Source organism: Cygnus atratus, chromosome 25 (assembly GCF_013377495.2).
Source record: "Cygnus atratus isolate AKBS03 ecotype Queensland, Australia chromosome 25, CAtr_DNAZoo_HiC_assembly, whole genome shotgun sequence".
In the NCBI taxonomy this organism is placed as follows: Eukaryota; Metazoa; Chordata; class Aves; order Anseriformes; family Anatidae; genus Cygnus; species Cygnus atratus.
This window is the reverse complement of record NC_066386.1, coordinates 5,121,802-5,147,689: the sequence shown is the minus strand read 5'-3', so window position 1 is coordinate 5,147,689 and position 25,888 is coordinate 5,121,802. Positions and strand designations below refer to the sequence as shown.

The window sequence follows — 25,888 nt, the reverse complement described above, 5'->3', positions numbered from 1 at the left end:
CTACACTCCCTGCTGTGCTGGGTCGTACCTTCCTCGACGGATGTTCCTGGGGGCGGCGGGGGGAGAGGACAGGAGTGTCAGTGCCCCCCCCATGTCTCCCCTCCTTCATTTTGTGTCCCCTCCTCTGCCACTGCCCCCTGACCCATGACAGCCCCTGGTTCCATGGGCAGCAGCCATAGCCCCGAGCACATAGGGGTGCTGGTGCCCGAGCACATAGCGGGACAGGGCTGGGGGGAGCCCCCCCCCAGGACCCCACACCTGGGGACAGACGGGCAGGACACAGCTGGGGTCGGGGTGATAGCGAGGTCCTGGTGCCGCATGCAGGCAGGGCCAGGGGGCAAAGGGGACACAGGGACAGGGGCACCAGGCATCCTCGCATCCCCAAGGGATGGCACCAGGGCCACCTTCCCCACTGTCATGCTGGGAGATGAGGAGGAGGAGGAAGCATGCGGCATCTGCTTACTTAAATCCCCAGCCAGTCCCTCCTAGGACAATGGCAGCCACCAGCACGGCCCCAGCGATGGAGCCAATAATGATATTGGTGCCACTGGGACCTGGGTCAGGGAGAAGAGGACAGGAACACAGGTCAGCAGGGACAGGGCCACGGGGCACCCTGGGGACCCAGCTGTGCCCAGCTGAGGCGCAGTCCTGGGATGGGGGGAGAGGGAGCTGGGGACACAGTGGGAGCCCCCATGCAGCGTGCACTGACCCTTGTATCGCTCCGTCTCGCCTGTGGGCTTTGGCTCGGGGATGGGGTCGTAGACACTGCAGTCCTTCCCCGTCCACTCGGGCTGGCAGATGCACTTGCCCTCATTGCTGCAGACCTGTGAGGGGACAGCGTCAGCACCCTGCAATGGCCCTGCGCACCCCTGGGAGCCCCCCCTCCTCACCCCATGGTCAAAACAGATCTTCCCGTCCCAGCTGCCGGGACAGGAGCTGAAGTTAAAGGCTGTCACTGGAAGGCATTTATGGTCAAGACACAGCATGCTGGGCCCACAGGGCGTCCCGTCCTCCACGTAGCTCAGGTCCGAGCCGTCCACCAGCTGCACGTGGCCGCCCCTGTGGGAGGGCAGTGAGTGGGTGACGCAGGGACCCCCACGCCCCAGGGTGGCCCCAGCCCCGTGCCCGCAGTGGCACCCACCTGCAGTCCACGTAGCGGTTTTGATGGAAGAAGGTCATGGTGGCAATCTCGCCGCTGAGCTCGCCCAGCCGGGGAGCACCCGAGATGTTGGCACAGAGGAGGAAGCCGCAGAGCACATCCCTGCAAGGCACAGGGGGCGATGGCACCAAGGGGGACATGTGGCAGGTGGGGGGACATGGGTGGGGGGCTCGCTCACTGCTTGTTGCACTGCATCCAGCCTGAGCCCTCGCGCCCGCAGTTGCCCCTCTCGGTCCCCTCCACGTTGAGCTTCTCATAGCAGAAACGCTCTGCCGAGCCTGGGAGAAAGCAGGCGTCACCCATTTGCCCCCAGTTCCCCACCCCCAACAACTCCCCCGCTGCAGGGGATGGGGCATGGGGCGCTCCTCTGAGCACCCCAGGGCTTTCTGCAAAGACATCGCCACCCCACGCTCCCTGATGGGCACAGGGCATGGTGCGGGCAGGGCACTTACTGCGACCCCACAGCGCGTTGCACTGCCGGTCTCGGGTTTTGCAGCGCCCACCGTAGCATCGGCCCTGGGGAGCAGGGAGCGGTGTCATGGCATGAGTGGCAGCCGCGGGTGAGCGCCCAAGGAGGTGGCTTGGGCAGTGCAGGGTGACAACCCCGGGTGCATGTGCTTGGGGCACACGGCCCCAGAAACACAGCCTCAATTGGACGAGCACAGGGATGGCTTGCACGGCACAAGGACCCATGCACACAGAAGGTTTGCAGCGCACGGGGACCATGCCTACAGGCACACACGCACAAGGAAGACTTGCGCGACGTAAGGGCCATCTCTGCTGATGCACACACATGGGAAAACCTGCAGGGTACGGGGACCACGACTGCATGCATAGGGAAGGTGCGCGGCACAGGGACCATGGCTGCAGGTGCGCACACAGCTGTACAGGCACGGATGACCCCACACACTGGGGGGGCTCGCACAGCCCAGGGACCAGAGCTGCAGTGGGGTCCTGCTCTCCCCAGTGCATGCACCCCATGCACTGCAGCTGCCAGCACTGATGCCGGAGCCCACGGGATGTGCCCGAGCCCCCGGCCGCATCCCACGGGGCAGACTCACCTGCTCGTTTTCGCAGAAGTAGCCATCCAGCTTGTGGAGGTTAGGGGGACACTAGGGGTGGGCAAAGAAGATGGGTGAGGCCGTGAACCCCCTTGAGGCCCCACAGCCCCGCTCTGTCCCCACCAGCCCGAGTCCTCACCTGGCTCGAGTCCCCAGTGCAGGTCTCGGGGATGTCGCACTCGTTCACGGCCTCCCGGCAGGACACGCCACGCGGCTCATACTGTGCAGGGGAAGGCACACGCGTCGGCACAGAAACCCCCGCGGCCCCCAGGGACTTCGTGTGCCGCAGGACACAGCCCCCACCGCCTGCCCCGCACCTTGCAGCCCTTGCAGCACAGCCCGTCGCTGCACATGGCGTCGTGGGTCAGCGTGCACTTCTTGCAGCAGTTGCCTCCGCTCTTGGCGCATTCCTGCCGGGGCCGGTGGCGAGCGTGTGAGCCTGCTGCTGGCCCTGCTGCTCACCGCCGGCCCCCGGCCCCGCTCACCGCCAGCGAGCCGCAGTCGCACTCCTCGCCCGCCTCCACGAAGCCGTTGCCACACTCCGGAGGGTCCAGGAGCTGCCAGGAAGAGTGACTGCTGCAGCCGGGGGCATGCGGCAGGTGCTGGGCACAGCACTCCCACCCCCAGCGTCTCCAGGGGGGTGTGAGCCCCCCAGCACCCCAAAAGGGCTCTGCATCCCCAGGGATGGCAGGACCTGCCAACCTCTCACGTTTTGCAGGCAATTTTGCAGCTCAATCAGTCAATTAAGAACTAGAGCTAAAGCCAGCACCATTACCTCGCGCGTCACAGGGCTGGGGCAGCCCACAAGCCCCAGGGGACCCCTTGACCCTCCCCAGCATTGCTCACCCCCATTTTGCACCCACCCCGGTGCCAGGCCCGCTACCTTCAGGGGCTTGTTGAAGAGGCAGCTGCCGCCGCCGTCCTGCAGGAACTGGTTGTACTCGTCGATGCTGCAGCGGGAAAACTTCCGTGGGAGGTAGTACCTGCAGCGGGGGGATGCGGTGACCCCCAGGGACGCCAACCCCAGGCAGCATCTCCCCCCAGGCTGCCGTGGAGTGGGCTGCCCAAAGCCAACGGGTCCATGCAGGGACGCAGCCCCCTGACAGGCACTCACCCTGTGTCCTCCATGATACAGCCCAGCCACGCATCGGGACACCGGCAGTCCCCTGTGAGGAGAGAGGAGAGGAGCTGCATCCCCTGGCAGCCCCCGGGGATGGCGCCCTGTGCCTCCCGCCCGGCGGGTACCTGCCGAGGTGCGGTGCTTGTTCCACATCATGCCCACGTTCTGCCCCAGCGTCTGTGCCAGCGTCACGGCCATGGCTGCCACATTGCCGTACTGCACGGGAGGGACAGCGGGGTCACGGGGGGGGGACCCCTCGACCAGTCTACCTGCCTGCTTTCCTCACCCACCTCATTGACCCCCCCGCCGCGGCCGGGAGAGCAGATGCCCCCCACGAAGGCGGTGCCGCTGCGGCTGCTCTGAAACGTCCGTCCCCTGCAAGGGTGAGGGAGGAGGTGATGGGCAAAGCGGCCGCCAGCTCCCGGCCCCGGGGGAGGCGGTGTGGCTGCAGTGCTCACGAGAAGAGGTGGACGGTGTCGCTCTGCTCTGGCATCGCCTCGCGCCGGTACTTCATGAACTCGTTCAGTGTCTCCAGCGAGTCCTCCTCCATGCGGATCCGGTCCTCGGAGGCCCACGTCTCCATGGCCACCAGCACGATGCGGGTGTTGAGCTGCTCCTTGTAGATCTGCACGGGCGAGAGGACGGCGCTGGGGACAAACCCACGGGGGGCGAGGGACGAACCCGCCAGGGACAACCCCGCTCTCACCATGTCGGCCAGGTTGACCACGGACTTGGCGAAGTTGCTGGTGAGGACCACAGACTTGCGGAGCTGCAGGAACTGGGAGGAGTGGAAGTGAGGAGGGCTGGGGCCGGCCCACGCTGCCCGCTCTGCTCGGCTCCTCTCGGCCTGGTGCTTACCAGCTGATGGTCGTTCACCACCGCCAGCTCAATGTACTTGGTCTCGCTGTGAACCGTGTGCTGGGCTCGTCGCACCTGCAAGTAGGAGCCAGGAGCTGAGCCACTCCCCACACCCCGGGGGGATGCATGGGGCAGGACTGGCCCTGTGGAGCCTCTCGCTTTCAGGGAGAGTGCAGTGAATGGGATTTTTGAGCCCTGTTTTGTGGCTCGAGGTACATTTGGGAAGCACTGGCATCATCCTACTGACAGCTGGCAGGATGGACCTGGGGACTGACACCCCATCGCGCCCCAGCTACAGCCTCTCTGGTGGCTCCCAAGGGGGCTCCTGTGCAGGAGCAGCATCCCACAAACATGTCTCCAGCACCCACAAACCAGCTCTGGCTGTGCCACAAGCGAGCAGCCACCTCAGAGATGCTGAGCGGGCAGCCAGAGCCTGGCTGGGGCTGAGCATCCCCATCCCCTGCCTGGTGTCCTCCACCCTGTGCCCACAGCCCTGCCACCCTCGCTTGCCTGCCGCCGCCGCCGCAGCTTGGGTAAACTGTCGGAGATGTAGTGGTCCAGTGCAGCGAAGAGGCAGCCTGGAGGGAAGGGAGACAGCTGGCGGTGTGCGGGATGAGGGCACTGCCCTGCGTGCTCGGGAACAGCAGGGGGCACAGGCGCAGTGGCACGGATGCCAGCCCTCAGGAGCGAGCGTGGTGCTCACCTGGCTGGGCGCAGCTCGGAGTGCGCTGGATGACGTGTGGCCGAAGGCCCTGCGGTGGGGAGAGGAGTGTCACCAACACCCAACGGCCCCCGCTCTCCAGCTCCCCATGTCCCCCGACACCCCTGACCCACAGCCAGACCCTGCAATGGGGAAACTGAGGCAGGGGCGAGCTCACCTGCCCGTGCTCAGCACCCGCCTGGGGTTCGATCAGGTACGTGTCCCTGCCATCCGAGAAGACACCGCTGCAAAGGAAGCCCAGAGGTGTAAGAGGGTGCTGGTAGGGTGTAGCAACCCCTCGAAACATCCGTTTTGACCCAAATCACGGACGCGGGATACTCACTGCAGGCCCTGGCAGCTGGAGAGCGCCGCGAAGGAACGGGGCCGGCCGCGAACCCGGCCCTGGTAATAACAGTGCTCCCCAGCACCCTGCGAGAGCCAGGAGAGGCCGCTGAGCCCATGGGGCCGGCGCTGCCTCTGCGGCACGGGGAACTCTGCACGACGGGCAGGGCCAGCACCAGCCGCCCGAGGAGCTATTTCTGGAAATCCCATTTGTCTTTTTCACACCGCCTCTGCTGGAGCCGTGCTGCTCCCTGCAGCCACCGGCCCCGCTCAGACCCCCCCACGGCAGCGATGGCACCGCTGGGCCCCATCCTGCCCATCGCAGGTGGCTACACCCATCGCTGGTGTCCCCTGCGGTTCGCTGCCTACCCAGCCCAACGCCCGAGCAGGCACCACCACGGTCCCAGAGCAAGGCTGTGAGCGCGGCAATGTGCTGAACCGTGCCAGGGGCAAGCGGGGAGCCCATTGCGGCAGTGCCCATGGGAAGTGTGTCCCTGCATCATCTGCTGGGGCAGTGCCCGGACACCCGGTGCTGGGCACAGAGGCACCATGAGGCTGCCCAGGTGGAGCCACCCAGGGCCATCATCCATGAACCGAGGGCTGCATCGAGCACATCGGCGCTCACAGCCCGGCATGGAACCTTGTGCCCTGTGGTGCTGCTTGGCACGGCATGGCACGGTGCTTACTGTGCTGTGGCTGCTGTTCTTGCCCGTGCCGACGTGCCGCTCCACGTAGTGTGAGGCGAGGAGGTGGCTGCGGGGAAGAGCAGAGGGGTGAGAGGCTGCAGGGCAGTGGGCAGGAGGAGGACGGAGACGGCTGTGCCCCTGCCCCATGCACCCTCATCCTCTGGCACGCACCCACGTGCCACCCCGTGCACCCGGCGTCGCCTTGGTGCAGGAACCCCGTGGTTTGGGAAACCCAAGGCCTGCGGCCCCCCCGCTATGGCGCTGGCTCCTCTTACATCCCCTCTGCCTCCGGAGCGCAGCTCTGCCCATGGCCAAGCAGGCTCAGGGCTCCGTTACTGGAGCTGGGACAGCTCCAAGCGACTCCATCAAATATTAAGGACGCCTGTGCCAGCACGTCGAGCGGCACACGCTGTGCCAGGCACACGCTCCCAGCAGACACGATGAGGACATCTACCTGTCCCCTTTCCCCGAGTGCCAAGGGGCACCAAGATGCCACCACTTCTGCACCCCATCCCTCTCGTGGCGGCAGTGGCGGCCCCACAGCGGCCCGTTCCCCCCCCGGGACACTTACTGGTTGAGCTCGAGGTCGAGGGTGAAGGCCGAGCCGAAGGCACGCACCACGAAGCTCACCTGTGCCAGGTGCACCCCCTGCAAGAGAGTGGCAGCAGTGAGGCATGGACGGCCCCGTGTGCCCGGTGCCAGGAGAAATCCCATTGGAATCGTGAAAAATCACAGCCAGGTCTGAGCGGAGCAGAGAGTGTTTGCATGGCAGTGTGGGAATGAGGAGCAGCTGATGTGCCTGCTGCCACCCCAAGCCAGGAGCTGGCCTTAAACCCGTCACGGATCTGGTGTCACACCAAGGAGCGCAGCGGCCGTTTTGGCTCCTTGGTCCCACGGCAGCTGGGCTGGCGCAGGGACGCCTCCGGCCGACGTTGCCATCACGCATTGTGCATCGCAAGCCCCACCGTGAGATCACCAGCAGCCCCCGGCCCTCCCATGCCAGGCAAGGACCACACGCCGCGATGCAGCACGGCATCGCTCCGACAGCCCCGCTCGCGGTGCCCCAAGAGCCTGCGCCCACGGGTGCCCGGGTGCCTGATGAAGGGTGCAGGCACCAAAAGCAGCCAAGGCTCCCACCTGGAGCTGATGAAGACTTTTCTGATTTTTACCTAAAGAAAAAAATAATAATCCCCAGACCTCAATCATGTGGTCTCTGAAGGTGTTCTTTCAATTAAAAAAAAATAAATGTAAAGGAAATCATTATTTTTTCACCCAAAACTTCACTAGCTGTGACCCAAGCTGCCCATGGTCTCAGTGCTGGGAGCGCAGCATCTCGGAGCAGCAGCGCTGGGGACCAGCGCGTCACCGAGCAGCATTTCGGCGGAAGCCACTGCTGCTCCCGCAGCCCGGCCAGACATCGCCAAACCCACCCCAGGATGCCAAGGTGCCAAACTCCTCCGAGCCAAACTCCTCCGAACCGGTAACCGGACACCGGTGGCTGGGGGGGAGCCGCCTTCGCCCTGCCCGGGGCTGCCAGAGCTCAGCCCCCAGCCCTGCCTGGGCTGCAGCAGCCCGGGCTCAGCGTGCGGAGCTGACGCTTCACCCGCCCTGCGGCGCCCGCCGCTCGTGACCTAATTCCTGCGAGCGGCAGCGTGCCGGAGGCGGGAGCCGTGCTCTGCAGCGCCCGGCTGAGACCTGGCAAACTCCTCGCGTGGGTGAGGGGCCGCCCGGTGGCTCCTCACCTCCGGCCCCCACCATGCCCCAAAGCACCCTCGCCTCCGACACGCGGCTGTCACTCGCTGTCCCCGTGTGTCCCACAGGAGCCAATGTTCGCCCCTGCTGCCACGGCCCTGAGCTACCCGCCAGCCCCTGGGCTTTGCCCCCCAGGGGAAGCCACAGCAAGGAGAAGCCAAATCATCAGGATGTGTTTCTCCCACGGTTTTTGGGGTGAAAGCCCCCGTTATCTGCTTTGCTGAACCAAAAAGCTGTGACTGCAGCATGGGTCAGGGGCACAGTGCCAAAACCAGCAGGGACAGCTGCTCCTTGGCCACCGGTGGGTGTCCCTGCACCGCCGGGTGCATGGGCAGCAGCATCGGCACCGTGTCCTGCCCAGGGTGCAGGAGAGAAGCAGCCGGGGGTTAAGCTGGAAGCCAAAATCGAAGTGCTGGGTGATGGCCCCGGCACCTCCAGCTCCACGGTGGGAAGGTGATGCCCCCTTTGGGGCTGGCAGACCCGGTGCGGGGTCCCCCTGTTGTCTCCCACCCCTTCCCCACCGAGAGGGTCTCTGGGCTGCAGGGGCCGTGCCCAGGGTGCCCCATCCCCAGGCTGCCAGCAGAGCTGCTGCCCTGCCAGGTGCTGCACCAAGGGCACCCGGAGCAGGAGCCACCAGGTGCCAGCCATCCATGGGCACAGCTCGGCACGGGGTGACAGGGACATGGGATGGCCCCACTGGTCCCTTTGCCACCACAGAGCAGCCACACAGCGTTCCCAAAGCTGGTCCCGGGAGGGGACGTCCTGGCCGCGGATGACATTGAACCAAGACCGTGTCCTTCAGCGGGCCAAGCAGTGCAGATGGAAGCAGTGTGCAGGGGCTCTACCGGTGCTGGGACCCATGGCAGCACCCGACCCTGTCCCCTGGGGCCTGCGGCCACGCTGCCCGCCCCACAGCTGCGCCTCCTCACGCCTCTGCTTAATGCCTCCCAAAAAACCACCAGCGCCGGCAGTGCTGCAGCTGTCCCCTGGTGATTCTTCCCCCCCTCCGTGACATCCTCACCGTTAGGAGGTTTTACTTAATGCCAAGCTTAAATCACCTTTGCTGCAATTTAAGCCCATTATTTCTCCTTTTATCCAGCAAGGATGTGGGGAATCGATTATTGCTGGTCTCTGCGGCGGCCGCCTCTTTGAAAGCTTCCCCCTGTGCGATGGGCTCTCACCGGCTCCCCGAAATGCAGCCGCCCCCTGGCTCCAGGCAAAGTGGCCGTGTCCGAGTGTGACCGCCTGCCTGGCATGGTTTGGGGCTGGCAGGATGAGGGTCGATGGCTGGCATGGTCATGCCGCGGGGCCACGGCTCCAATTTGGGGCCATGGCTCCTGTTTGGGGCCATGGCTCCGGCTCCGAGCGGCGAGCAGCGAGCCCATCCATTATGCATGAGCCCTGCCAGCGTGCTGCCCTTCAATCTCTCCTAACGCCCGCACGCGCACCTCCGGTACCGAGGTTTAATGGAAGCCATCAGGGCCTCGCCGGCCGGGGGGAAGGCGGCGGTGGCATGGCCACGGGGCCGCTCGTGGCCGCATGCGGCTGTGCCCGACCGTGAGGGCAGCGGGAGCCGCCGCGGGCCCCGGTACCACGGGAGCAGCCCTCGTGCCCGGGGGGCCCCCAGCCCCAGCCTGAAAGAGAGCGGAGGGGGGATGCGGTTCACTTACAGGGCCTCCTCCTCCTCCTCTAGGCTCATTCCTGACCCTGGTGTCCAGCTGATGCTTCTGGACTTCTCCTCCTGAGCTCTGCCCCACTAACCTGCTGGGGTGGGTGATTTCGGAAACAACCCGCCCGTCCTGCCATCCGGCCCGCGGGAGCCTCCGCTGCGGAGCGCCGGCGTGCGCGGCGGGACCTGCAGGCAAGGAGAGGGTCGGTGGCAGGGGGACGCGGGTGGGCTGCCATGGGGACACGTCCTGGGGGGACCCGAGGCCAGGTTGCGTCCCAGCGGGGACATGTCCCCAAGGGGGGAGACACGTAGGGCTGGCGTGGGGACGCGTCCCGGGGTGGGGAGTGCAGTGGGGACCTGAGCATGGCGTTGTGCCCGGGAGGGGACACCCAGGGCGCCAGGTACACGGCGGGGGACGCGGAGGGGATGCTCCGGGGACCCTGGGGAGGACGGTCCGTGCTGGCGGGGACACCCAGGGGACACGGGGGTGGGAGAGCGACGGGTCCCGGAGGGGACAGGGAGGGGGACACCGGGAACGGCTCCGCAGCCGGAGCAACGCGGCCGGGGGCCACCTCCCGGGGGGTCACCGGGGGGATAGGGGGGGGACACGAGCGGCGCCGGTCCCGGGGCCCCCCCGCGAGCAACCGGGCCCGGGGGCGTGTCGGGGCCCGCCGGGGGCAGCGGGGGCCGGGGGCGGCGGGCCCGGAGCCCCTCCCGCGCGGCTGCGGGGCGGCGCTGCGGAGAAATGTGTCGATGCAGCAAAAAATCCCGCAGCGGCGGCGGGGCCGGGAGCGGGGCCGGGAGCGGGGCCGGGAGCGGGAGCGGGGCCGGCACCTACCTGCCCGCGGCGTGAGCGAGAGGAGCGCGGCCAGCAGCCAGCTCCGCAGCGGGCTCATGGCTCCCTCATAATCCGCCCGCGGCGCTCCGGACTCTGCCGCGCCGGGCGGCCCCGCGGCACCGGGCTCCCTCCGGCCCCTCCTCCGCCCGGGCCGGGCATGGGCGGCGGCGGCGGGGCCGAGCGGGGCCGAGGGAGCGGCCGCGGCCCCGTGCGCGCCGCCCCCGCCACCTGCACGCGCACTGCACCGGGCCCCGCCGCTCCCGCCCCCGCCGGCACCGGCGCCGGCACCGGCACCGGCAGGGCCCGCCCCGGGCCCGCCCCGCCGCGCCCCGCCCCCGCCCCCCGCCTGCCGCAGCGCCGCGGCCCCCCCCCGGCATTGCAGCGAGGGACCGGGCGGCACCGGAGCCCCCCCCGGCAGCACCGGGCCCCCCCCCCGCCGGGACCGGAGCCCCCGCCAGTAGCAAATGGGAGCCGGGACCGGAGCCACGGCAGCCCTTAGGGCCCGTACCGAAGCCCCCGGTCGGTACCAACCCCCTCCCCCCCCAGTCGGTACCGGAACCTCCAGCCAGTACCAGTTGGTACCAGCCCTGTCCCTCAGCCGGTACCAGGTGCCCCCCAGCCACTACCGGAGCCCCCACCGGTATCAAATCAGAGCTGGTACCGGAGCCCCGCCAGCCGTTATGCACCCCCCCGAATCCCGTACCAAAGCCCCCAATCGGTATCGCCCCCCCCAGCCTGTACCAGGCCCCCCCCTCCAGCTGGTACAGAAGTCCCCAGCCAGTACCGGAGTCCCCAGCGGGTACCAGAGTCCCCAGCCGGTACCGTAGCCCCCCACCAGTATCAAAACCAAGCTGGTACCAGAGCCCTGCCAGCCCTTACACCCCCCCAAAACCAGTACTGAAGCCCCCAGTCAGTACTGGCCCCCCGTTGGTACCGGAGCCCCCACCAGTATCAAATCCCAGCTCTGAGCCAGAGGACCCGGGGCAGGATGGAGGTGCCTGGGCAACTGGGTCAACCCCGGGCTACCACCAGTGGGTGCTGACACCCGGGGGGGTCGTGGGGTCCACACCCACACCCCAGCTGGCCCCAATCCCCCCGCACCAGCTGGGGACACCCGGGGGAAAGTAACAGCACAGCCGGGGTGCTCCCGTGCTGCCCCGGTTCTGGGGGGGTGCTGCAAGGCCGCATTTGCAACCTGGAGAAAAAAAAAATTGTTTTTGGGGAAAAATGATGAATTCCCTTTCATTCCGCAGCAGGACAGAGCCGTGGGATCGAGGGTGCAGAAGAGCACGGGAAGGTGACACAGCCTGGGGGGGGGGAGCAGAGCCACAGGAGAGACATGGCACAGACACCGGCAGCGCGGGGGGCCCGGGGGGAGCAGGAGGGATGGGGAGCTGCACAAGTGGGTCAGCGCAAAGCTTCCCGGGGAGCAGCCACCGCCTCCTCTCCCCGGAGCATAGCAGAAAACAGCTCGGCTGCAGCTGGACCGAGGCAGAGGCTCATTATAATAGAGCTGCTGCCTCCCCCCGCTCTGGCTGGCGGGGAAGGCCCTGGGGACCCCCACGGCAGCGCCAAACCCAGGGAAACGTTTCCCTGCACGTGCTGGTGCTCAGCGTGTCCACGGGGCTGGCAGAGGTTGAAGTTTGTCGAGGATTTTGAGCAGGGACTCGCGTTACTGCACTGAGCGCCCTCCCCACAAAGATGGGGTAACAGCGCTGTTAATAGCGGCTGCTTTGGAGCTCCAGCTACCGTGCAAAAAGGGGACAGGAGCTTTTAGCAGGGGCAGTGAAGGCAGGGACATGCCAAAGGTCATGGAGCAGGGTTGGGAGAGGTGAATTAGCCTCAGCCCTCCCCATTTCCTCTCCCTGGTGCTCCACAGGGCCTTAACAAAGCGGGAAGGGTTGCCCACGAGGCTGGGAGCAGGCTCTGGGGACTTCCCATCACCTCTGATGCCACCAGGCCCAGGGCGCGCTGCCACATCCCGCAAAGCCTTCCCTGGGCCCAAAGAGCAGGGTTGCAGCAGGAGGAAGGGCCATGGGTGCAGTGACAAGGGGGACAAGAGCTTCACAGGAGGAGTCCGGGCCAGCTGAGCACCTGCTGGAAGGCTTAGACGGTCCTCGAGGGTACACAGAGCAGCTCGGCTGCCCTCAAGAAGTGCCAGAATTTGGTTGTTACACAAGGAAGGGTTTAGCTTCAGAAGGACGTCTGAAGTCCCCAGTGCAGCCTCCTGCCCAAAGCAGGGCTGTTGTCCAACTCCAGGCAATGCTGAGGCAGGGGGGGAATTTCCAAGGCCAGACAGCCCCCCGGTGCCCCAGGCAGCTGGCCCAGGGCTGTCCCACCCTCCTGGGCAGGGAGCTTTTCCTCTCCTAATCTGCTCCCAACCTCAGAAGCCCCACTGGGCCACCTGGCACCACTGAAAGAAGAGAGTGGCTCCATTACACCCGTAACTGCCCTTCCCCAAGTGACAGCTTTTTTGACACCTCTCAGCAAGACCAGCCCACCCCAGGCCCGTTCCCTGGCCATCTCAGCAGCCTCCAGCGCCAGCTCTCCAGTTTCTCCACACCCCTCTCCACCTGGGGCCATCCCACACGTGGCTGTCCCTGTGCTAAGCAGAGGTACAACACCTTCCCCCAACCTGCTGGCCACGTTCCTAAGGCAAACCCCATCCCGGGGGTTGTTCTGGGACTGCTGGCTCCTACTCAACCTGGTGCCCCCCTGCAGCTCCTTCTCAGCAAGGCTGCTGCTCAGTCACCGCCCAGCCCAAAGCCAGGGAAGATTCACGCTCCCTGGAGGTAGCTGTGAGAAACAAGGCAGACAAATTTTACCCAGCATACAGCAGAATAGCATCTCTTTCACTTTATTTCAAAGTTTAAAAATTCGCTTAAAAAAAAAAAATCAACTTATTACCAGCTATAAACATCCGTAAACACTCAAGACATCCAATGCAGCCCCAAACCACAAGAACACAGATGTCACCGCCACAGCCCTCCTCCTCCCCATCTCTGCAACCCCAAAGACAACATAGAAGGGGGAACAGGCCATGCCCTGAATCTTGCTGGGCAACGAGCCTATTCCCACTGAAGATTTACCACCAGAGACAGACCACCTTGTCAGCAGCCTGGTGAGGAGTTAAAGAAGGAAGCTACCAGCTACAAGTAAGAGGAGGGAAGATCCCAGCCCCTGAAGACAGTGAAATCACTGCAGCACCCAGCAGATCCCAACAGTTTCAGATCTTGAATGCCTGCACAAGGAGGACGCACGTGTCACCCTACCCAGGCCGGGATGAGGAGCTGCCTGTGGTGCTTCCTCACACATCCAGTGAAACGCAGCCATGAGGAGCTGGGCTGTGACTCGCAGCCGCTGGTATCTTTCCTCCAGGGAATCAGGCAAGATGTCAGAGCCTAGGGAAGGCAGTGCTGGACAGAGATGCATCGCACCAGAGAGGTGTTGGCACATCTCAATCCCTCAGGCTCAGTCCAGGCTGTCTGGAAGAGGCTGTGCAGGCACCGTCCTCACTCCAGCTCCCAGCTGGCCCTAACAGCGAGGGTGCCTTGTTAAATCCCTCTCCAGCCACTCTGCAGCTCCCATTAAGGGACCAGAGAACTGCCAGGAGGTGGTTTTAACTTGTCCAGCTGCCAAAAAAGGTCTCAAATATAGGGAGGGAGGCTTCTTTGGTCTCTGTGCAGCAGTTCCGGCAGCTCTTGTCACCTTTGGCTGCCCACTCAAACTCCGAGTTCTGCTTCAGGACTGAGCAGAGCTGAGACTCGTACCCACTGTCCCTCACATTGACGTGTGTCCTTTGGAGCAAGTCCCTGTCCACAGCCCGAATCCTGCTGTCTTGGACACCCGTTAGCGTGGAGAGCAGCTGGACATCCCAGTCTGACTCAGAAGAACTCTTCCTGAAGTCATCATCAGCCTGTGTGTTACACGGAAGATGCTGAAGGAGCCCAGGGCACAGAGTCTGCTCCTTGCTGTGGCTGGGGAGGCTGGGTAGTTCAGGGGCTATTTTTTCTCCTGTTTTGACACAGAGGGAGCAGCAACATCTGGCTTCAGCCACAGGCAGTTTTGGAGAGGGCGACTGGCCAGCAGGACAGCTGCCCTTGCTCATTGTGGACTCCAGAGCAGGACCGTGCACATTCCTGGGTGTATTTCCATTCTCCCCTCTAAGCTTCCCATGGGAACTTGTGTTCCCTCTGCTCCAGCCATGCTTGCTGACAGTGCTCGCTGCAGCAGTCTCTGTGGGATCAAACCCCACAGACAGATCTTCCAGGGAACCTGGCTGTGACGCAGGGTCCCCCCCGGGGTTCCCAAGAAGGCACAGGTCCAAAACAGGAGGGCGATGAGGCCTGGTGGAGAGCTTTGTGCTTAGGGGCCAGCTGCCAGCCTCCACACCAGGCAAGCCCGGCTCAGGCGTCTGTCCTGCACCCTGCACACCCATCCCGCCACCCACTGGGCTTGCCTGCTTACACAGGGAGCGGCCACCACCCAGCTCCAGCCTGGGCTTCTTTCCCACCTGGGTGCTCTGACTGGAGGAGAGCTGGCGTTTCCTGGAGACAGGCAGCACTTGCGGAAGATGGCTGACAGACCCGAGCACCCGCTGTTTATGAGGTTCAGAGGAAGAAGCGATTGCCCCTCCGACATGACTGGCTGCTACACAAGTGCCCCAGCCCAGCTCAGGAGCCAAGTCTGAATCCGTATCCTCCACCACAGCAAAGTCCTCCGCTGTGCCACGTGCAGCGCAGACCCCCGTGGTGAGTCCTGCTCCGACAGACAGCCCCAAGGAGCAGTTCTCAGACAATCCCCCTGCTTCTCTGGGGTTACTGACCCTGTCCCTGGGCAGGCCAGAGGAGCATTCTTTGGTCTTCAGGCCAGGATCAGGCTCTGCATCAACAAACAGATCCACAGCACCCTGCTCAGGCTGCTGGCTTTCCTTTCCCAGCTCTGCTGTCAGCTTCTCAATTCCTCCAGTAACCTGTGCTCGAGGCATTAAGTGTTCATCTGTCAGGCAGGACGGCGGCACCCTGAAAAGAACCATCCGTTAATGCTCATTCTCCCTAGGCCTGGCGACACCCTCCCCCCAGCAAGATGAAGCACTTTCTGCAGAGGCAGTAAGAAATTTTAGACAGGTAAGGCTCAGCAAACAGCGATACTGCTGCTGGCAGAGGAGACGGGCAGCACGAAGGATCTCAGCCTGCTCAACAGCCCACAGTCTGGGCACAGGAGTGTAACAGAGCAGCAGGGTTGTGCCAGATGTGGAACAGAGGAGACAGGTCTGTTCTTTCGAGTTTAAGCTGTTCTTTCCAATTTAAGAGGCACTAGAAGCCCACAGCAAGTTCCTTGAAGCAAAGAACCCATAGAAACTGAAAAAGATTGTTTCCCACAGCTTGCCTAAGCCTTGTTGGCCAGGCCAGCAACACCGGGTTGGCTGTGCAGTCAATCCCAGCCCTCAGCTCTGTGCTGGCAGATTCTCTGGCACAGGGCATGAACTAGGATCTAGTACCACAGTAGCATGGCGATTCAGGCCTGTTCCCGTGAGCACACCACGCAGCATGGTGCTGCTGTTCTGCTCCAGGAGTTACCACATTCACAGAGACTTACTTGGCTGGCTGCTCCACAAAGTCATTGGTGAGCTGCGAAATGACATGATCCACAGGGGCGTACCGCGAGTTGTCCACTGCGAACCGCTTGTGCTGGGGGCTCTGGAGATGCTGGAAAGTGGCAAAAGCCCTTTTAGCAACACTCATCCTTTCACAGAACTTGTAGTAACAGCCACTTCCCAGAGCCTAGAAGTCACACAGTCTTTTCACCAGATAGAGCCATTGTTTGGAAGCAGATTTGGGAAACGTAGGCAACGCTGTTACCCCCAGTTGCTTACAGTGAGTGTGCTGTTCCCATAGACACCTGACGATGAGGAGGCTGTGTCTATATCTAACAGCAGCCTACAGCTTTCCCCAGCAGCTACTAAAAAGGCAGATTCCAAGTATGTACTGTCTATCACTAGAGGCTGGGCTCTGAAAGCCACATTGTTCAGCATCTTGCAGGAGATAAAAACCTCTTCTCACCTTTTTCCATCAGTCTATCCCCCCCAGCTGCCACAGAATCGGGTTCTCATCTTACACTTCAGGTAACAGGATGATCCCTGAGGCCCTCCTAGCCCCAGAAATGAGCATGCCATGCTCTGATCTTCATAACCAGTTTACCCAGACCAAGAAATCTGGGTAGACATTCTGTGGCTTTCGTCAACAAGACAGATCCTACTACATACCACAAAGGCTGTACAAACCTGCCTTCCTTCCAGAAGGGGTTTGTATTGATAACAGGCACATCGTGATCAGCTAAGCCACTGAGTGGTCTCTGTAATTTTTGCAAGGAGCCAGGTCCCAGGGGAGCCTTTACCTTTTGCAGCTCTTCAAATGTCTCTTGGCAGCACTCACAAAATCCCCTCTTCTTCTTTGGCACAGTGACAGGCGTGGACCGGGGGCTCTCCTCCCCGTTGCTGTGCATCAGACAGCCCTCCGCACCCCTGCAAGGTAACAGCAAACATCTTCCCTGCCCTCACGTCACAGCAGCAGCAGGCACCCAGCTGCCTGCACAAGGCCAGGGACACGGTGCTGCCTTTGAGCTACAGCTGTTTAACCCAGAGCAGTGCTCCTTTCACCCACGCTCACAAGTGCTTCTCCAAGCCCTGGTAGCCAGCAGGTCAGCAGGATTAAAAACTTGCACAGAAGTAGCTACAACCTACCTGGCTCTGCAAGAATTCGAGAGGCTTTTCAGAGGCTCGAATGGGCTGGAACTTTTGGGTGCCAGGAAGTTCAGGTCAGGAAAGCTTTTAAACTGGTGGTGGAAGGGCCGGAATTGCCTGAAAGAAGCACATCAGGACAGCTGGCAGTGATAGCAAGGTTAGAGAGCTGTTGTTCCCTCAGAGGGGCTCAAGACACTGTCTCGCTTATGACGGGATACTGGCCATTGTTTGTCCTTATGTTTGGCTGTTCCAGAGACCTCCCACTTCTCAATGGAGCAGGGAAGTACTAAACTGGATCCCCAGTAAGCAGCACTGAGAGGGGATGTTTTAGACAGCAGCAGCTAGCGCAGTATTTTCAGCTACACTGCAGCGTAAGAAGGTTTCAATTCCCAGACCACATTTCTCTTCTTCACACTTTATTGCAAGCAGCATGTAAAACCTAATATTTGACCCTGTAGCTGCCTTAAATGTTGTCTTCAGAATAATTAGTTGGTGCTGTGGATACCGTTAGAGTTACAGAGTTGTTAGAAACACCACAGAGATCAGATCCCCTTGTGCTGGATGCTGTAATCAAATTACAGGCCTTGACCTTATGTGCCTCAATCTCTTTCCCCATTTCAGAGGGCTCAAACAGATTAAGTGACCTGCAAGGATCACATATGGAATCTGAGCAAGGAAGTAAACTCTGTTGTCAAGTCTCATTTAGCACCTTTTTTTCACCCCGACACACAAGCCGCCTAGATTATTTCTCTAAACTCCATTCGCCTCCTCTAGGAGAGTGTCACCTTTCTGGTGTGTAACAGGGTCTTCAAAGAAGCCTTGGGAACAGAATATTCATTGCCACACAAGTAAGGAAAAGCAGAAAAGGATTCCCTCCCTGGGAGCCCTGAAGTTTTAATATAGTTTGGCTGTGATATTTGGAAAGGCCTGATTTACCTGCTCTGGTCTTCAACCTTCAGAAAAGGGGGCTTCAGTTTTCCTGTTAGAAAGACAGCTGGTTAGAAGTTACCCTGGCCAAATTCCCTACTTATTCATTCATTCCTCAACAGAAATGGGCTGCAGAGCCGAGCTCATCAGTACTTCTGACACCCATGTGTGCCAAGTTCTGGCTAAGTGCAGCTAAGACAGGATCCAACAAACAGCTCTTTGGGAAATCTGCAACAGCCCCCACCTCCAGAGCGTTCACTAGGGTGATAAAAACCCTACAGGCAGTCCACTAGTGGACTCTTTCCTCCTTTGAAAGGACGTCCAGCCCCAGAGGTTTGTATCTCAAACATCTCCTCAGCCTTAGCAGTCAGTGGCCTAACTCCAAGCCTCCAGTTTGGACTTGAATCTTAAGAACTGTCACACAACCTCAGTGCAACATGCCACCAAGCATGAGAAACAAGTCGGGAAGAAACAAAGCGCAGCTACAGTCACATAAACACAGTGCTCTGCCTCAGCCTTTCCAGTGCTGGTTTCTCCCCTGACTTTTATACAACAGCCCAGAGTTCAGAATGGCTCAGGCCAGGACAGTTGAGTCTAATAGCTAAGAGCTGCTGGAGGCACACCAATGCGATGCAGAGCCAAGCCTGCCACGAGAACTCTGCTAGAGAGCAGTGCCTGGCCTTAGCTTGGTCCCTTAGGAGGTCAAACAGCAGCTCTGTTTTGTACAGAGGCATATATTAAGGAAGCAGAAAAAAAGCCTCAGCAGTGCATTCAGAGAAAAGGTTTTCAGAGGCAGGCAAATGACCAAGATAGGAAAAACTACTTGGTCCCTCCTGCCTTGCAGGTCTGTTCAACTCACAAGTGGTAACATTATGCTTAGCACACATATCTGAGTACAGACCTGGTTAAGAAACAGAAGGACACCAGGGTATTCCCGCTGAGCATCTGCCTGAACCTGAAACCAACCCTCTCCTCTCTCTCTCCTTGCCTCTGAAGGGCGAGGTGTTTTGTTGTCTTGTGATCCTGGAACTCAGTGCTACTTTCTCTGAAGAAATTTTAACCTCATTCTCCAGAAAGGCAGAGTCCACCTGTTAGTTTCTCAAGTCTCATCCGGAGCTTGTACCAAATGTGTCGTTAAGTCGCTAAAGTAGCTATTTAAGTACAGGATCAATGTTTCCACATAAATGCTGCCAAATGCTTAGCAGTTCTGCGAGCAAGGCCACATTTAGGGGCCTAGATAAAACCAAGGCTGGTGGGCAGACCCTAAGCTCTTGTGGCAGAGTGCTGAATGGTGACAAACCGTTCAGCTGTCACCACGAGTCCCCAAGCAGAGTTTGAAGTGTGCCACAACTATGAGCTCTGAGCTTGCAGCAGACAATCTGGCTTACTCAACAGCTTTTCATGCTATTTTTCACAACCTTTCCCCCAAAACTGGAAAATAGTCTAAGCGGCACACGAAGAATCCAGGTTGGAGTCTGCTTTAAGATGTTCTCCAACGAGCAAAATCTAAAAGTCACAAATAGACTTGTGCCACTGGGATTGGCACCAGTGAGATAAGTGGCTCTTGTCTAATTGCAGATGAGAACCTGGGCTTCCCCCCCTCCTTTGGAAGCGTTAGCCCTAGATTGTGTCTCAGCAGCGCATTTCAGCCTAACAGCAGTGAGTGGGTTGTGAGGAACATGCTCTCCTCCGTAGGATGCATTATTCTTCAAAACTTAGTTTGAGCCAGCGGATTCAACACAGTGCCAGCAGCACAGTTCTTAAGTGCCTTGGGATTCTGGGAGTTGAGCTGCAAACTGTTCATGGGATTTTAAAAACACTGCCTGAAATCAAAGGCATAACATTCTCATCTGCATTAGGAGGCTGCAGCTAGACTCAGACAAGGAGTTACAAAAACTGTTCAAGAGAAACTGCCTTAAACAGTTGCAGTATCTTGCTTTGCTGAAGTTTCAGACAGATGTTCAATTTCTAAATGAGGCTTCTTCAAGCAGCTCCACGTTTGAATGTGAAGGGGAACACAACTTCCAGGCCTACCTTTGCGAATTTTTGATCCAGACGCAAGGCATTTTGCCTAAAGGAAAAAGTGACATATTTAATATGGGAGCCAGTGCAAGCAGAACCGTAATTACTGATCCCAGAGCAACAAACTGAGATTACAGCAGTCTCACCCACCACTTCAGGGCTCTTGCATTGCAGACTATATCACCTACCCGATTATTTTGTCTCCCAAGTTACCTAAAGGTACTTCAAATATGATATGCAGGCTGCCACTCTCTAATTTTCTGCCTTACCTTCTCACTGACCTCTCCAATACATTAAAGGATAGTTCAGAAAGCCAGTACACTAGCCACATACAATTTTATTTTTTTTTTAACCCTTAGTCCCCTACAAATCAAAATCAGCACTAGCTGTGCTACAGATGAGGTTGATAACTACCAGCTGTCTTGTTCTCATCTGCTTCTATCCCCACTTTAAAAATTCTTTGACTGTTGCCATCCCCATCAATGAACAGAAGCACCAATGCTGAATGAAAACCTAGGTCACCCTGCTTACTAACCCACTGGCATTAGATGAGCTAGGAGGAGTGCTCAAGAGCTACCAAGGGATCCCAAGCACTTCCAACTGGGCTGGAGTTAGGTCAGTTACCTCTGTCTTCTGGCTCTGCTTCCTCGATCCTGAGATGGCACGCAGCAGCTGTTGAGCATACAACAACATTTCTGTAGAGGAGGGCTGTCAAAGAGCCAAAGCCCAGCAAGAGAAGGTGAGCTGTTCCCCCTGCACCGAGTGCAGGGCAAGTACAACTGCCTGCATGCACTGAGGAGAGCACGCAGTGCCTGAGCCTGCCATCACCTGGCACAGTATCACTACTACACAGGTAATTCACCCAAGAGCAAGACAAGAAAGAGTATTTTGAGGGAAGGCACCCAATGTTGCTCTTTAGCAGAGCTGGAGGCTGGCTTTGAGTCTCCGCAGAAATGACACTGTCAGGGATTGTTCAGCACACAGACCAGACCCTGGAATTTGAAAGCCTTGACAGACTTGTAACACTGCTGCAGTTCAGCAGTGCTGGCTGCTCGGGAAGGGGTTCTAGCAGTAGCAGCCTCCATCACGCATCCAGACAAGTGCGGCCAAGGCTGTATGTCACTGTCATTGGACACTCAGGAACCTTTTACTCCAGACCTATTATTAGAATCAGTTTCACCATCTGTCTTTCCTATCACCCCCTCCCCATTCATCACCAAGGCAGGAAGCGCCTTCCAGCACAGGTCCTCAAACAGCAGCACTTGCTAATTAAAAACAACCAAGTCCTGCCATTATTGTGATCTGTACTTCCAGGTCAATTAGTAAAAATGGTCTCCTTGGAAGAAATTCAGGCACCAACTGAGCTATTAACATTTCCTAATATCACAGTCTCAGTATTTTACAACATACTCTGTGTTTGCTATTGTAAATGTGACACTAGCATGTTCTATGCATACAAAGTTAATCTCATTTTTGAAGCGCAAACCTAACCAGTGCAGCATAGCTCAAGAACCATGTATTCCTCACAATTTCTTCCTTCTCCCATACCACACTCACTGTATCACTGCTGCCCATCCTCCTTCAAAACCACTGATTACCAGAAGCTAAATTCCAGCATACAGAGAAGGATACCATCCACGTGCAAGATCTGGACTCCCCACAATCGAGCATTGGCGAGGATACTGCTTCCACTGCAGGTGTCCTGTTCAAACAGAGAGGTTTGGCAAGGTACAGCTCAAAGCAGACAGCACATGCAACAATAGATCTAGTTTGTTAACCCTGCTGTCTGATTAACAGACCAATACATAGGTATTATTAAAACGTGAGCTTCAGGGCACAGAAGAAAAGGCTCATACTCATGGCTTTACCTACCCCAAATCAACACTAGCATCTAGTTCAGATTTTTATCCCTGCTATAGTTTGAGCTTCTTAAGTGGGCACTGAGATTCTTTTGGCCACCGTGATAGTGAACGGACTCCAGAGGAGCCCTTTGCCCCAGCCATATGACTTTAGTTCTTTCTAGGCTAAGAATTCATCTGTTAGTTTTACGTTAATAATTCTCTTATGCGGAGCAACCAAATCACTAGGACAGGCCTAGGACAAGCAGCTAACATGGAAGGATGACATGGCTCCATGAAGAACAGTGTCCAGGAGCACTGCATAGTTTTCCGCAGAGCCACAAGCAACAGCTTCATACCTTTATTAGCCCCAGAGTCTGCTCCCGTCAGCAGGGAGGGGCTCTGGAGAAGTGGCTGGCACTGGTTCTGCAAGGCTCAGCAGTACTGTGAACATACCCAGCTACAGGAAAGCCCATCCACATGCTGCTCACCTGATTCTTCATGGCCTTCTGCAGCAGCTCCTTTCCCCTGCTGACCAGGACCTGCAGAGAAAGAAGCCAAGTACTGTGCTAAAGCAGAGAGCTGCCAGGCAGCACCAAGCTGAGAACAACATGGCTACCCAGTAACAATGATTTCTAGTGATAACCTGCTCTCTGCTGGGGAGAGGAATCTGGCCAACACTTCATCTCAAAGACAGCAGGACTTAGCTTTTCCAGGGAATACAAACCGCAGACACCCTTTATATCCACAGTAAGCAGCAATTCAGCCAAGGCTTGGCTTTTATTGAACAGCAGAGAATGCTCCAGAGGGAGCCAAGAGGAAGCAGAGACTTAGTTCTGAAACTCCACGTGCCAACAGGCTGGCAGGGGGTTAGAACCATCCTTGCTAGCCCTTCTTGGTAAGCAAATTTCATTTGATAGCCTATGACTTCAGCAAACAGGTTAAGCTTACTGTAAGACAAGTGGATAGGGCTGCAAGCAAGGTTGGGGAACACACACACCATGAGTGAACCCCCTGATACCAGCCCAGGCTTCTCCAAGAGATGCTATGCTGCAAGTGGTCCAGATCCAGCTGGCAGAGATGCCTATGGCCTGGACTCAGGTAGTAGGCTCTGCCAGCATCGCTGCTGCCCACGGCCACAGCTTCCAGCAGGCCCCAGCACCCAAGGACACCGGAGCTTTGGCCACAAGCATTGCTGATCAGAAAGCCCAGCTCCAGCAGAGTGAATAGGACCTAGAGAAAACCCTTTTTGCAAGCTGCACTTGCAGATCTCCTCCCACACGGCAATTGCTGTGCCCTACCCGTGTCTGTCCACATGCAACCACAGCCTGCCATACTTCTGATGCAGATTTATCTCGCCTACATTTCTGCACTTTCTAAATACACCTCTGTGTCCAGATGGATTACCTGCTCTGTTGGGAAGCCAACCAAGCCCCCTATTTCCTCTGCCATTTGAGTAGATATCCTTTGCTTACTAGCTCAATCGAAGCTGTGACATGCACATTAGAGTGGACAATGATGCACAAGCACAAAGAACATTGGTATAAATACGAATGATTAGACTGATGGAAAAAAAAAGCACACAACACGGTTGCTCAGAGCAGAAACAACTACCTTGAACACTGGTCTCAGGTTCTGCTCTATAGATCCCTTGGGACAAACTTTGGGGTGGCCTAAACCTTGATAGCTCTTACCGTGTCTGGTGGCTTCTGCTGAAGTTTGGTATGATTCCCCTTGGAGGTAGAAGGCATTGGGCTCTTGGCTTTTGCATCCTCTGACGTTGTGTTGCTCCTCTTTTCAGTCCGAGTCCTGGCTTTGTCTCGTTTGGCCTCTTTGTTACTGGACACCACGTAGTTGACTTCTTTGCTTAGGAAGCTTTCGGTGACCTGCAGCAAAAGGGAGAACAGAGCAGCTCTAAAATTGTCCAGCGTCTCTGAGTCAGAAGAATCCTGCTAAGCAAGAACTATTGCCTTTAGCTTAACCTCTCTGCAGCCAAGGGGCTACTGAACATACTCATCTTCACAAGTACATCTTCCTTCTATTGCTTGCTGCGGTCTCCCAGAGGGAGGAAAACCCATGATATGGGGACAGTGTGTGTCCTAGAGATAAACTGCAAATAGTCACCAGAATTTTCAAACTGAGATTTATTTGGCACGATACTATTATCTACTCCTCTAGCAGTGGTTTCAGAAGAAAGCAATGGCAAGTTTTCAAGGCAGAGAAAGCCAACAAGTGAAAAAAACAGACCTGGACATCATGCAACACTGGAAGACCTCAGTTCTGAGGAGAATAGAGCACATTTTGGCAACAGAAAGCCAAAAGTAAACAGCTGGGACAAGTAGCTTAGTGCAGAACAGAATGCCAGGGAACCAGAAAGCTGAAACACAAACACTTTCGCGCAGAAGGTAGAAGACTAAGAGGTGGAAAACAACATGCTTCCTTTGGGATACTAACTGTAGGCTTATCAGAAACTCAGCAGAAGGCAGAGTCACGGGGCACTAACACACAGGTATGGGGCACACAGGAAGACACACAACCGAACAAGATGAAGTCAGGGCTGCTGAACAAGCCAGTTCTGCTGCCCTACAGAATCCCTGTGGACCAGGATCCCAGACTCACACACGTGAAGTGCCACAAACGACATTACAGGCTGCCCTACAGCAGCGACCTACGCTGCAGGACATCAGAAAGCTGAAGGTATTAAAGACCAACTCAAAATATCCCAGTCCAAATAACGCTTCAATGTGTTATCACCCCTATATCAAGGTGAAATTTAAGGCCCCACATTCAAGTCAGAGTTAATTGCTCTTAACCTGGTCCTCAAAGAACACACAGGTTTCAGACGCTACCACTGAAGGGGCACCACGTACTTGAATTCAGCATCTCCACAGCAACAGAGGAATGAGAACTCCACCACGGGTGGGCTGCACTTCAGAGAGAGAAGTGACATGAGACAATGCCTGATAAGAAGCCAGAGGGACAGCCAAAAGGCTAAAGTTAGATCCAGCTAGTGTGGCAGCTAAGTAGAGCACTAACCACAGGGAGCAAGCATTTCTCACGCTTGAAAACATGCAGCTAACTAAGGGGGAGGCTTTGAGGAGAGCCCTTGGAAGTTGATGGCACATGCAGGTGAGGGCAGAAAGAAACCAGCAAGTTAAGCATGAACGGATGATTAAAAAAAGAGAGGAAAAAATCACACATCAGCCTCCCCAGGACCTGATCCTGAGGCAAGAACTAAGCAGGGATTTTACACCCACGTGTAGCACTGAGGGACTTAGGAAGCTTTGGGGCGCGCATGAGAAGATCTGCCTCAAGCAGAGAGAGGAGACAGCCTGAACACATGCAGCAACACCTCAGGACCGCTGAATGGTTGGGAGGGGAAGGCAGCACCGGGTCCCCCTGCGCCAGCCCAGAGCAGGGTGCCCAGGGCCAGGTCCCGGCGGCTTCTGGAGGCCTCTCAGGAGGAGCCCCCACAGCCTCTCCTGTGCCAGCTCCGCCAGCGCCAGGGCACAGAAGCGCTTCCCGGCGGTCAGAGGGCACCTCCCGGGCCCCGCGTCGTGCCCGGTGCCCCTGGGCCCGGCTCCGTCCTCCCCGCGGGGATTTACGGGCACGGCCGGGCCCCCCCAGCTCCCCCCTCACCAGGGGGCTCCGGGCCCGCCATCGCCTCGGTGTCCCCCAACCCCCCTCCTACCGAGGAGGGCCCCGCACGGAGGCACCGGCGGCCCCCGGGAGAGGGAATCCCAGCGAGCACCGGCAGCAAGAGGGGGTGCACCGGGGCAGGTCCCGGCGCCGCTCACCCCGCCCAGGTGCCGGATGGCCGCCGCCAGGTCCCGCGCCGCCCGCCCGCTCGGCACGTCCAGGTAGAAGGACTTCCCGCGGAGCGGCCGGCCGGCGGCGGGGCCCGCCATGGCGGGGGAGGCTCCGCTCGGTCCCGAGGCCCCAGCACAGCCCCGCTTACCCCCGCCGCCGCCGCCGTTTAAATTTCCGCCCGCCCCGCCCCTAACGGCGCCGCGGAGGGCCGCGGGCTGCCCAGGGAGCCGGGAACGGCGGCGGCGGCGGCGGGGCTCGGTGCTGGGGAAGGGGGCGCGGACCGGGATCCCGCGCTGCAAGGCTCAGCCCAGCCCGGTGCGGTCCCGGTGTCGGTCCCGGCGCGGTCCCGGTGCAGCCCCGCGTG

The 25,888-nt window shown here is 59.0% G+C and overlaps 2 protein-coding genes across 3 annotated transcripts; both read right to left on the bottom strand.

Moving 5' to 3' along the window:
- On the bottom strand, positions 1-10,243 carry ADAM11 (ADAM metallopeptidase domain 11). The gene is made up of 26 exons (XM_035566945.1): positions 10,186-10,243; positions 9,349-9,533; positions 6,498-6,574; positions 5,927-5,993; positions 5,242-5,327; positions 5,077-5,143; positions 4,902-4,950; positions 4,709-4,776; positions 4,199-4,273; positions 4,047-4,118; positions 3,799-3,965; positions 3,631-3,715; positions 3,466-3,556; positions 3,335-3,386; positions 3,104-3,203; positions 2,706-2,777; positions 2,538-2,630; positions 2,360-2,440; positions 2,221-2,271; positions 1,612-1,675; positions 1,338-1,437; positions 1,142-1,261; positions 891-1,059; positions 710-824; positions 464-554; positions 1-46 (listed from the first exon to the last, which is right to left on the bottom strand). Exons 1-26 carry the CDS (start codon positions 10,241-10,243, stop codon positions 1-3), a joined length of 2,301 nt encoding a protein of 766 aa, XP_035422838.1.
- A 2,782-nt stretch (positions 10,244-13,025) lies between these two features.
- Positions 13,026-25,864, bottom strand: DBF4B (DBF4 zinc finger B). Of its 2 annotated transcripts, none has more exons than XM_035566971.2 (11): positions 25,512-25,864; positions 23,409-23,600; positions 22,206-22,256; positions 21,509-21,578; positions 20,501-20,571; positions 19,889-19,925; positions 17,864-17,906; positions 16,928-17,044; positions 16,582-16,708; positions 15,784-15,893; positions 13,026-15,206 (listed from the first exon to the last, which is right to left on the bottom strand). In XM_035566971.2, the coding sequence occupies exons 1-11, from the start codon at positions 25,620-25,622 to the stop codon at positions 13,805-13,807; spliced, it is 2,331 nt and encodes a 776-aa protein (XP_035422864.1). In that variant the 5' UTR covers positions 25,623-25,864; the 3' UTR covers positions 13,026-13,804. The 2 variants fall into 2 exon arrangements, with proteins under 2 accessions (XP_035422864.1, XP_035422866.1); XM_035566973.2 differs by having other exon boundaries at positions 25,673-25,732.
- Positions 25,865-25,888: the final 24 nt, after the last annotated feature.